The 12,475-nt window shown below is 40.6% G+C and overlaps 3 protein-coding genes across 3 annotated transcripts; 1 reads left to right on the top strand and 2 right to left on the bottom strand.

Moving 5' to 3' along the window:
* Nucleotides 1-2,778: 2,778 nt before the first annotated feature.
* On the bottom strand, nucleotides 2,779-5,590 carry LOC108102200. Its single transcript, XM_017206902.2, has 5 exons — nucleotides 5,256-5,590; nucleotides 3,742-3,908; nucleotides 3,534-3,641; nucleotides 3,355-3,461; nucleotides 2,779-2,958 (listed from the first exon to the last, which is right to left on the bottom strand). The coding sequence occupies exons 1-5, from the start codon at nucleotides 5,588-5,590 to the stop codon at nucleotides 2,779-2,781; spliced, it is 897 nt and encodes a 298-aa protein (XP_017062391.2).
* A 4,081-nt stretch (nucleotides 5,591-9,671) lies between these two features.
* Nucleotides 9,672-9,840, top strand: LOC108102199. Its single transcript, XM_017206901.1, is given in 2 exon segments — nucleotides 9,672-9,803; nucleotides 9,805-9,840. Coding segments are annotated over 2 exon segments (168 nt in total).
* A 1,114-nt stretch (nucleotides 9,841-10,954) lies between these two features.
* On the bottom strand, nucleotides 10,955-12,368 carry LOC108102198. The gene is made up of 3 exons (XM_017206900.1): nucleotides 11,728-12,368; nucleotides 11,099-11,268; nucleotides 10,955-11,037 (listed from the first exon to the last, which is right to left on the bottom strand). The coding sequence occupies exons 1-3, from the start codon at nucleotides 12,366-12,368 to the stop codon at nucleotides 10,955-10,957; spliced, it is 894 nt and encodes a 297-aa protein (XP_017062389.1).
* Between the last annotated feature and the right edge of the window lie 107 nt (nucleotides 12,369-12,475).

Raw genomic sequence — 12,475 nt, 5'->3', positions numbered from 1 at the left:
ATAAGTTATCCGGGACAAGGGTCATCGATGACCCATGGCACCTTATAAATAGCCACAAGTGAGAAGGTTACATTCGACGTACACAAACAAAATTAAGGGAGCGTATTATATTGAACATAAGAAAATGCAAAAATAAAAACCCACAAAATATTGTTAAATATTTAAAGTACCTTTAACAAATACTGGTATTTTGAGACTTTTTTTAAGTTTAAAGGAACTGAAATATTATGCTTTTATTTTTCTTAAAATCCTTTTGCTAAAATCCATTATATGCCTTTTAAAGACTTTTTTGTTGGTGCATGCTGAGTACCATTGAGATTGTGAAACATACTTTTTTGGGCTGCGTAATCCATCATATCGAACGGTTGCCGTCTGAAAAATGCTAATGTGCTGGGGGTTTTGGGAAAGTTCTGGGCGGGATGAGCTGCGAATCCAGTGTAAAGTCCATTCAATCTTCATTCCCAATGGCGCTGCTTTTATGGAGCTTCGCGCGAGTGTGGTAAATGTGTAAACTTTGATGCAGGCGACGCACATAAAATTAAGAAAGGATCTGGGCGAAAAGGGGGTGGCAAAGGGGGATTGCAACCAAGGTTGTGCCTTCTGACAGAGATGGCAGCGTGAGTCACGGAAATCGATCCATCCGTTCTCAATCAGGCCAGAAAAACATATGTATATATGTGCATACCGCCCGCATTCGCCATCGCATTCACATTCACAAGCACATTCACATTCGCGTTCGGGATTCGGTTTCAGATTCGGATTCGCATTGGTTCATTCATTCATTCAGCCATTTGCACACTCAATTCATTCACACGCCCGAGGAGCAGGAGGTCCTGCCATTCATTACGTGGGCATGGCTGACTCGTAAATACAAACGGGCCAAGGGCCGTGAAAAAGGGGCGAAGCGGGGAGAGGGTCAAGGGGAAAAGGGGGAGAGGGGAGTCAACGGGGGAAGGGCTAAAAGAACCAGCCCGAATCCCTGCCCGCATCGGATTAGTAGCGAAATGAATAGCTGCAGTTATCCTGCCACAGAACTTGGTCCCGATTCTCTGGACACAGAAAGAAATAATAACTTAAGGAAGAAAAATAATGTGAATAAATATATAATATATTTAAAAGATAATAGATTTCATATGCAACTGCGATTATGGAGTACTGAATACAAGCTTATGAGTTTCAAGATAAAAGCATAAAAATAATAAGCCAAGTGATATATTTAATTGATTTTTGGTTAAGTAATAAAAGTATATATATCTTAAAATAAGGTGTGTTATCTTTAAGTAACTCAAAAGTCAAAAGGAAATATAGCCAAAGGAAATATAGTCTTGAAGTATAATAATATCAAGTCAACAAAGTTCATAAATTTCTTAAAACTTTCTGAAATTTCATCAGCTTTTAAACTGTTAGTTTTTGGAAACTCCCAATTTTTGTTGGCAATTTTCTGCGAGTGTCCTCTGCATTTTATGAGCATATGTGCACCTGGCGGTGGGCGTGGTGCGGTGGGGCGGAGAAAGGAAAGGAGAAAGCGAAGGAAAGGCAGCCAAGTCTTACAGGGACATGCTGCTGGTAATGGAAGGGCCAGAGATGGAGAAGTTTTATGAATGCTCACCGATTTGCCGCCGACAAATCTCCTGGCATCGCCTTTTCACCAATGCCACCGCATCACCATCACCACGAACTCCACCAGAACCACTAGCACCACCACCACCACCACCCAATTTGGGGCGTTTTTCCAGAAACCATTTAATTTGAAACCAGCAACGAGCGAACGGGGCAAAAGCAAAAGCAAAGGCAGTGATCCAAAGGCCCCACAAAAGACAGTCGGCAGCTGGCAAATTGAGGCTCGAATGTGTTTTTGTCAGCCGCCTCATAATGTCTCATCTTTTGGCCATCACACACACGGTCTTCCTCGGTCTTTGGTCCTTTGGCCCATTCAGGCTGACTATGACACCTCTAAACTATTTGGAATTGCTTCAATGGACCTCGTTTGGTGTCCGTACATCGTGTAATTTGGGGTTACCATTAAGCCAACTCAAAGTCTGTTCACAATGTGGTTATAAAACTATATAAAAATAGAGGTATTTAATTGGTCAAACTTTTAGAAGAGCGAATTGTGCCAGCAAAGTAATTAACACTTAGTTTAGGGGTGTTATTAAAAATGTTATGTTCCTTTTTTGGATAAAGAAATGTATCCATTTGTTAAAATAAATAGTAAGAAGGTACTTTATAAAAGGTTGAATAATTATAAGATTCCATTAAACGAGAAAAACCACATTATCTTTTATAACAAAGTACTCCCCCCAGTGTTCAACTCATTAGCAAAGGTGTTGATAAAGGCCACTTGAAGTTTGTATTCCATATTTGTTTTTATTGACTGCTAAAAAAAAAGAATTGTATTATATATTAAGTGGCAAACAGAAACAGGAGAATGGAGAACGGAGAAAGGGACCTAAAGGAGCTGTCAAGGGAGCAATTGAGACACATTCCCCATGAACTCCAAGATGAAGATGAAGATGAAGATGGAGTTAAGTGGAGTCGAGTTGACTTCTCCAGAGGCTCCTGCTCCTTCTCCTGCTCCCCTGGAATATTGTGACGACTGGCCAACTCAACTGTGTCGGACTGGTGACTGCAACAATTGTTTTCAATTTGATTTGCAGCAAGTAGAGCGAGCTGTGAGGCAGCCAAGTGTGTGTGCCCGCCTTTCTCCCCTTTCTCCCCTTTCCCCATTTCCCATTCCCCTTCCTCTATATGCCGAAATGTCCTCTAATGTTCGGGCTTTCAGTTTGAGGCGCCTTCATCATCATCAACATCCTTGTCCTCCTCATCATCGTCATCAGCAGCATCACCATCATCATCATCATCGTGGTCGTTGTCGTGGCTGTCGGCTGGTGCTTCAGTTGCCAAAATGTCGTTGGCCAAAGTTGATGGTTCGGTTTCGGTTTCGACTGGGCTTACAGCCTGTAGCGAAAAGGGGAAAATGCACAGCAGAAAATTAAATCAAATCTCTATATCTAAGTTCTATAAGTTTTTAGAAGCAATTGATTGATGTTAACATTATTCTTTCATAAGTATTATAATTTTAAAGGGCTGGCAATACGCTACTGAGCAAGCATAATTTAAATAAAATTTAAATAATTTGAACTATAAAAATCAAAAATAATTTCAGGAAAATATTAGAACAAATTAAAGAAATATAAAAAATACCTGATAAAGTAAGTGACGAATGAGAAGTTAATTTTATACAAAGGTTTCTCGTTCTCTTCATAAAATAAAATCATTTAAATAATTTTGCTTGTGTATTCATATAGGGAACCCCTTTGGATCGGAGGAAAGCTAACTCCCAGTGGCACTTACATTAGGAACCAGCTCGGTGCCAGCTCCACTTGCGTCCACATCCTCATCCACTTCCACTTGCAGCTCGTTACGCTCCGGGTCGCTTATTGAATTTCGTTTAGTCCCCGCACCCGAAACCGTGCCCATTTCAGTTCCTCCAAATGCTCCTCCTTCTGCTCCTCCTGCTGCTCCTTTCCCCTTTCCCGATCCCGTTCCTGATCCCAATCCCAATCCCAATCCCATTTGCGTCTCCACTCCGGGCACTTCGAGGCTTCGCGGCAACAGCGGTTGCTCCCCAGATAATGTCTCTGCGTTTTGGATAAATTCATTAGCGGTTTGCTAAAGGCAGGAGAGTGGGTGGAAAGGGGGAGGGGACACATAAGGTCGAGTGACCTCATCGCAACTCACGCCTGTCCACATGGTAGCCATGGTGGTCGGCGGTATAGAACACCGTCGAGTACTTGTCGTTGGGCAGCGGCACCGAGTAGTATCCCTTCTTCGCCAGGACGAGCTCCTTGCCCACCGGCAGCCAGTAGGCGCGCTCGTACCGGGTGTTCCCGTTGTCCAGTTGGTATCTAAAGGAGGTACATTTAAAGGTTGTAATACGTTTTATATTTTAATAATTGGTTCATTGTAATGAAATGGTATCAGTGGGTATATAATCCAATAATTTGTTCCACTAAACTGGAACGGTATAAATTGTTATGAAAGATTATAAGAATATTCTGAAGCAGAATACTATAAGTCAGTATTTCCCAAAGTGTGGGTCGCGACCCACTGGTGGGTCGCGGGTAGATTTTTGCTGGGTACTAATTGTCATATAGATCTTGCAATTTTTTGTGTAGGTGGGTCGCGGTCCCGAAAAGTTTGGGAAACACTGCTATAAGTCATAAATCGCTCTCAAATTAAGCATCAATTTTATTGAGTTATATTTATGTGGGAAAAGTTATCATGGATACGTTTAAGGGGTTATATACCTTTTTTATTTTCAAAAAATCGAAAATTTTTTTATTGTTTTATCTTAAAGAACAACTCTTTGAGAATATTTTCCCAAATTTTCATAGAGATTCGAGCAGTAGAAAAAAAGTTACAGCGCTCCTAACCGCGCGCCTCGTAGCGGCTAGAACCGGAACTTGAAACTTTAAACGCGAATATCTCGAAATGGTGTTTCTTGAAAAATGACTTTGCGGTGATAACGATTGGCGGAAAACTACTAAGCCGATTTACTTCAAATTTTTTTTTAAATGTTCGTAATGAAATTGTCTTGTGCTTGAACGATCGACTTTTCACGCAAAAATTTTTTTTCGCCGAAATTAATTTTTTAGTGAAATTTCTAGAGACCAAAAAGCTCATTTTTAGCATAAAACGTTCCCGTATGCATAAAAAAATAAAAAATTTTAAAATCGTTCGTTCAAGCACAAGATATTACTCTAAACTAATGAAATTTTTTTACTTTTATGGTCTCAGTTGACCGGTTCGACCAGGAGCGTTATCACCGCAAGGCTCTAAAAAAAAAAGGCCTCTAAGGGAAACAGCCACCCCTTAAAAACTAATTGATATTTTTCCACGAAATTTTGCACAAACATAGTTAATAAAGTGTACTATCAAAAAATTAAAACACCCGTGTAATTAAATAATTGCTACATACCTAAAAAAAAATCCGAACTTTCCTCTTTTTTTCGACAAAGAAGGTATATAACCCCTTAATAAACAAAAAAATTCAAGGAAATTTAATTTTCAAAGAAAAAAAAGTTCAACCATTAAAATATCAAAACAAGTATATTTTTGTTTTAGTATCCTGATTAGTGTGATTTGATACGCTTATCAGCTGGCTCTTCTGTAGTTCTTTTTAATATCATTAAATATTTGTTTGCCTTGGTGATTAATGTTTTTGAATTTTGTTTTCATTTTTAACTCCTCACCTGAACTCGTACTGCCCGTCGAGGGATCTCTGATCGAAACTATCAATTAGCCGGGGACTGGTTTCCGAGTGGATGGGCTTCTGCACCACTGCCACTTGTGGCGGTGGTTGGTGCTGCGACTGGGCGGGTGGTGCCACCAGTGGTGGCCAGTGGTGCACGTGCTGGTGGCGATCCGGGCGCACAGAGCTCGCGGTGGTGGTGCTCCTTGGCGTGGTAGTGCGTCTCGGTCTTCGAGTCCACCGGGCATCCACGGGATTCAGGAGCAGCAGGATCGAAAGGCAGACCGCCAGGAAACTGACGTTCCAGCCTGCATAGTTTTTCTTCGAGGGAAACATGTTGCACTCAGAATTCGGTAATTGATTGTGTGGCATTGGGGCGAAACGCTGGCTTTTATATACCCACCGAAGCCACCAAACCCACCGAAGAAGACGCAGACCACTCGAGTGAAGCCTTTCGGCACTAAAGATGAAAAATGTCCATCCGGGGAGCAAGAACAAGAAAGTGGCAAATGAAGAAAGGCCGCAACAGGCTGGCTCTGAAGTATAATAAACCACGTCAATCCCAATGATTTGGCACTGCTTTCGGTGGTCCCCACACCCCCCAATCTCCCAATCCTCCAATCACTCCCACACTTCTACATTTCCCTTCCTTATCAGACTCAGAGATGCCAGATTTGGCTACAGTCACAGGTCTTTAAATCTGGCGGTTAATTAAGGGAAAAGACCTAATTCCATTTAATTTGTTATTTATTATTAAGTTAAGCAAAAAATCGTTTTTACTTTTCTTAAAATTATCTCAACGATTTTTAATAATTTAACAAACATTTTTAACTTAATATAAAATGTTATTTGATAATTAAGTGAAACAAAATTGAAAAGTGAGATTGAACAAATATAAACAATTTTGCCATTTCCTCAGCTCAGAAAAACTAAAACTGCAAATTTTAAAATGGTTTGGTAATTGACCGCATGCAATCCTGTGAATTTCCCAACTTAGTTATTTCCGAACAAGCGTTCTATCGGAATTTGGATGCAGAATTGCAACACGAGAGGCGGAGCGGAGAATTCATTCATAATAATTACCAGAGCGTTTGTTCTGCTTCTGCGGTCTGTGGTTAACCCTCCGAAAGGCAGCCGAACTCCCCCCGAGAAGCAGACAGCACTGACCCCCCATTTGCAGCCCTCGAGAACGATTCTTTTGTCGGGGTTTTTGTGAAGCGTCATGGTGGTTTTTGTGATTTTGACAGCGTTTTCGGGACGATGGATCCTTGGACCTGCGACTGGATTGTTTTCGGCCTGTTTACTCCGTTTGTTTGTTTGATTATTTGTTTGTTGCGCCGGTCGGTCGGTCGGTCGACCGAAGTGTGTCAGCCCCAGATGCAAGGCAACTCATCCCATTCGCAGACCCAGTCGAAATCGCAATGGCAATCCCACTCCGAATCCGAATCCGAATCGACATGGTTCAATGACCAGGCGCGTCATCGTCCCACATTGCTATCGACTTGGCCCATCTTTTTTGGCCCTGTTCTTCCCCCTTTTTTCTGCCCGCCTTTTTTCTCCCAGTGAGCTGGTCGGCCGGTCGGTCACTCAGCGTGGGCGTCACCATCTGCCCCTAATTGCTTAACCCTTGTGGCCGAGTGTGTGATAAATGCCAGACACCATTCATCACGCCCCTGGGTTAAATATTTACGTTTTCTCGGCCTTTGTTTGCGATGACTTTGATTTGACAGCGGCTCCTTGATTCTCTAATAGGAATGGTAGATAGTTTTCATCTGTCGGATTTTGTCATATGTGTGTTCTCCATAATTTTTGATTAAATATATTAAGTGTTTATACAACGCATAAATTATTTTATGTATTGTTTAATATAATTTAAATCAACGTATTTCATTTCTTGTTTAATAGCTAAAAAAGTTAGTTTTTTAGGAATTAAACTTTATGAAATCCAAATAAAATCAAATACCAATTGAATATAATAATATTTCAAAATTCCAAGTAACAAATCCTATTGATAAATATTATAAATTTGTTGCCATTTACTTGTAATTAATGATGATGGTTTCCCGCCAGATAAATGACATTTAATTGATAAATTAAATCAAGCGAATCTGTTGATAAATTACGTCGGAATTAATGATCAAGCGATTGAGGAAAATACCGCAGATTCGAAACGGCTTTGATCGATCGGTTCACCACCATTTATTCGAGTATTTCATCAGATCAGGCTTTTTCTGCAAGTGTGGAAGGCCAAAAACATGACATCGGCCAGCGGAGGGTTAACAGTCAATTTGGCAGATTAAATTCTCGAGAGTCCGTCAAACCGCATGCGTAATTAATAAATGTAAGCATTTATTCGGAAACAGTTCGCCCGCCCGGATTTCATACTTCCTTTTTTTCGAGTTTTTGGTTTTTTGTCATTTATTGACATGGCATACTATTAAGGTATTAAGGTGCCGACTAACGGTCGCCGATCTTATCGCATTCGTTTGACTTTTAATGGCTGCGACTTAAGATATTTCGCATGTAAATGCCGGCGGCATCGTAAAAAGGAGTTCGAATGTGCAGCCGAAATTTGGGGGAGCAATGCGCACAACAAACTAATAAATATCTTCGGCCATATAAGTATAAAATATTGTTTAGAGCCAAACCGAAAAATGGCAAGCTCAGCTCTCTGTTGCTCCCTTTTGTCTGGTTTTCCTTTCCGTTCGGCGTGTGTTCGTTCCCAATATTTCATTTCCCATTTCCCAGCGGGGAAAAACCGCCCGGCAAAACGAAGAAAATGGAGGCGAAGGGAAGTGGAGCCCACTTTTAGCCATGGGCCAAGTGTCCCATCACCACCCATCGTTGGCATTTTCAAGTGTCTAAGCCATGAATTTATATTGCTCGATTTCGATTTAAAAGTATTTCGGTTACATAATCTCGGCATTTTTATCACATTCCAGCACTGTTTGATGCTCCCGGGTAAACTTTCCCCGATTCGTCTTCCAAACTGACCTTCTAGTCTCTCCAAAAAAAAAAAAAAAAAAAACAGAGAAGAAGAAGAGGAGGAGGGAGAAGAAGAAGAGAGTCCCCCCGAAAAAAAACCACCCACCACCCCCATCTTGTTGTGGTGTAAATTGCTCAATTATAGCCAAGTTTGTAGCTTCGGCCGATGTATCTGTGTATCTGATTGTGAGTATCTTTGTATCCGCAAAAGTTTTGCCAACAAAGTTTCGCTTTAAGTTGATTACTTCATGATTTTCAGTTGACCAAAACAGCATTTTTCTGGCTCCCAGGGAAAGCCGAGTTGGAATTGGATTCGGAATTAGTTGTGTGCATTTCTGTCTTTTTGGAGTTTGCGGACATTTTTGGGGAATTGGAAAATAGAATGATAATCGTACATTACGACATTTATAGAAGTTTTTTATTTGGAGTTATTTGAAGTGGATATCGTCACACTAACCAATTAAAAATATAGTTTTCTAAGTAAACACATTAAATCAATGGTTTTATTTATAAATGTTAAAGTATGTTGCGAAAACGTTTAATATTAAATGTTTTAAGTACAAATTGAAACCAATTGTACAAATATCAACTGTCAACGTTTTCTTTTTTATCAGATGTTGTGTATAATTCCACATTTAGCACACGTTGAGCAAATGAAACCGAGACATCTAAACAAATCTCGATCAATCGCTAAAAGTTTAAAACGTGAGCTAAATGAACCTGTTTTTTTTTTGTTTTTTTTTTGGCTTCTCCGTTCCTTCGTTTGGCTTGACTATATAATGCAAAGGTCGCTATATATACATGTATATATCTGTTTACGCCCGTATATAGCGCTATAAAGCCACGCGCAAGATATGCAAATAGACGAGACAATATGAGCCACAATGAAATCTTGTTACTTTTTACTTTTCAAATGCAAAGGAGACACACAAAATGTTCTCTTCTCGCCGTTTGTTGATTTAGGCAAATTCGTATTTAAGCCAGAGTCGAGCAAACTTCGGGGACCCGCGGATGTGGTTGTGGATTCTGGCTCTGATTTGGATTCGGATATGGATGTAGATCCGGATGCGGGCAACCCCTTCTGGCGACTTGGCCCAAACAATTTGCCCAGAATTTGCGCGTCCGTCTTGGGATAGTCGCGAAAAAAAAACAACAGAAACAACAAGCCCAAGGAGTACAGAGAAGCCTCCCTAACTTTAACAATTTTGAAAATAATATTTTAAGGAAAATAATACAAAAAAATGTTTACATGTTTTGTAGATTCTTCATTAATCCTTTTAAAGAAATGTGATATCTAGTAAAGTAGTAACTATTTTTTGGGGGTTCACTTTAATGGGGGTCGACCTGTACCGGTGTGTAGAACGCTGGCGAAAGAGCAAGCGGCTTGGGTGGTGGGGAAGTTAAGACAAAAGGCGCTTCATCAGCAACAACAATGACAGCTAACAAACAACCGTTAAGTGCCGCAACAAATCGCCAAAAATTGAAAACTGTGGGAATACTGCTCCACGTCAGGGACGCCGCAAAAGCCACGCCACGCTCACACATAGCTACAAATCTCGTTTGCCCCACAGTGGGACGCATACACAGGGAGAAAAGTTTAGTACTTTTGTGTGTTATCTTTTGAGAATAGTATTTAATGGAAGGAATTCGAAGATCAAGCAGCCAGGAAAGCATTCAAGCCGTTGTATAAATGAATTTTTTAAATGAGATATTTGTAAATTAAATAATGTTATGATAAGTTCAGAAAAAGTGAAGTATATCAAGTCAAAATACATATGTTCTTTAATGCCAAAAACCACAAAAATAATGTTAGTAAATTTATGATAACACGTTACCTTGTTGATATTGCAATCTTAAATTACTTGGAGAAAACTTTTTTATTAAAGATTGAAGTATATAATCTTTGCGATATTACAACAGATTTTCTGCCACTGTTGCAAAGGGAAAAAAGAGTACCGAGGACCCGAGCGAAAATAAAAGACAATAAAAACAAATAAAAAGTATTTTGAAATGCCATTTGAATTAAACTTGAAACCGAGAAACAGAAACGAAGGAAGCTGAAACAGTGGCGAAAATAAAGCGAATGAAAAGAATAAAGCAAAAAGTAGCGCCGGGGCAAACAAGGAAGTGATGACTGTACGGGTAAGCCCCGAGAATTCGGTTAAGCGATTGTTATGCTTCTTATGCGCTCAAGTTCTTTATGGTCCACAGTTTCCTGTTTTTATTCCCGGGATGTGCTTAAAGGAATTTGGTCGTAAAGTATGGCGAAATACAGTCGGTCGGTCCTTATTTCAAACAAATAAATTGCACGCCATTTAGTAGCACATAGCTTAATATTCTCGAATTTGTCTCTGGGTTTTCGTTTCTTATTTCGGAATGTTGAGGTTGTGCAAGATAACAACGTTTATAAATAAAAGTAAGTAAATAAGCTACTCTAAATAAAAAAATAAATAAATTCGCTAGGGTTTAAGTAAATTTAGACCACTTCTGCATGATAATTAAGTACTCACAGGAATGTTATTTCAATTTAAATATATTTACATACGTGCACAAAAAAATAAAATCAGTATAAATAGTAAATAATTTTTTCCATCTTAGACATTTATTTTTACAAATCTCCTAAGAGGCTGAATCTTAAAAGATTGTGAGGTGTTACCTACTGAGTTTGGGACTTTTTTTCACTTTCACATAAAGTACGCATATTTGAATATCTTTTTATAATCGTCGACTTTTACGGAAGCAGTTGACCTGGGGCACTTCATCGCGTCTCACGATCGGCGGCGTCGCTAGAAACTCCACTGCAAAGTTTGCAGGTATATTTGTGTTTGAAATATTTAAAAACTATTTTAAACTGCTCACCTGGCAGGGGCTGATATCCATTGGCATCGGCCCTATAGCATCGCAGTTCGTATCTCAGGCCCTGGGCAATGTGGGTTGGTTGGACGTAGAAGCCCTCGACCACCTTGCCATGTTGCTCCTCCGAAAAGAAACCCTTCTCCCAGCGACGAACGCCATGCGGAATTGAGTAACTGGGAAAGTGTTATTGAAATAAATTCAATAAATAAAACTTTATAAATATTAATCAAAACACATATAAAAAGGGGGGTTTTAAAAATAAGATGTTATTAATGTTTTTTTATAGGAAATCCTTTAACTTACTTTTTACCTTTTTTAGAATTGGGTTAATGAAAAGAACGTAAATGTAAACTGAAATTCTAATTCGCAGAAACTATTCTAAGTTTTATTGTATTGAAAAACACAAGCCAACTGTTGATTTAAATCCTCAAACAAGTGTTCTGTCATAAACTTTTTTATGACTCATTTCCATTTTATTGGCAGTTGAATGATTTAACCTAAGTTAAAGCCTCCATTTGCAGAAGATAATCACAAGGCTTAAAAACTCAATTATTTCAAGAGTTTCACAGAAATGGGAATTGATTTAAGCCCTATGGAACAACCATTTAAACGGCTTTGCTGGAAAAACTCACCCAAAGACATAGCTGCCGTCCTCGTTGATGTCGTAGAAATTATCCCGCCAGGGATTATAGTCCTCCACCTCCTGCTGGCCACCTGTAAGCTCCTCCTGACCGCCTGGTAGCTCCTCCCCTCCTCCAGGGAGCTCCTCCTGCCCACCGACTCCATCGGGTTGGGGAATCGGCGGTGGAAGTGGTTGTGGTTGCTCAGTGGCCTGCTCCACTTCCTCCTCCTCCTCCTCCTCGCCCCCTTCCTCAGGGGATTCCCCTTCATTGGGCTCCTGGTTCGGATCCTGATCCCCATCGGCTGCAAATTGTTGCCGTGCCGCTGAACCCGAGGTGGGTGAAATTATTCCCGGGGAAAAGGGAGTGGTTGCCAAGGGAACGAAGGCGTTGGCCAACTGATCGCCGAGGAGCTCCTTCAGCTGCTGCCGCATCTCATCGCTGGTCTCCTGGCTCTCGCTGCTTCCACTACTCGATCCGGAACCGGATGAGGATACGGATGCACCTCCGAATCTCTCGAAGCTCTCGCCCCCGAAATTCGGAACCTGAAGGTCCTGCGGCGGAACGCGAACCGATGTCCTTTGACCAGTGGCCAGGACTATAAATCCGAGGAGCAGTTGGAGCTGCAGCAGGTGAAACTGGCGCGTTGGCATCTTGGGAACTGACTACTGCCCCCTCCGCCGGTGTTCACTTTTATATGGCTGGGAATTTCGGGCAGTGCGTTGCGATCCAATGCGATGCGATGCGATGCGATGAGCTG

Source organism: Drosophila ficusphila, unplaced genomic scaffold (assembly GCF_018152265.1).
Source record: "Drosophila ficusphila isolate 14025-0441.05 unplaced genomic scaffold, ASM1815226v1 contig_198, whole genome shotgun sequence".
NCBI lineage: Eukaryota > Metazoa > Arthropoda > Insecta > Diptera > Drosophilidae > Drosophila > Drosophila ficusphila.
The sequence above is the reverse complement of the archived record's forward strand: the minus strand, read 5'-3'. Positions and strand labels throughout refer to the sequence as shown.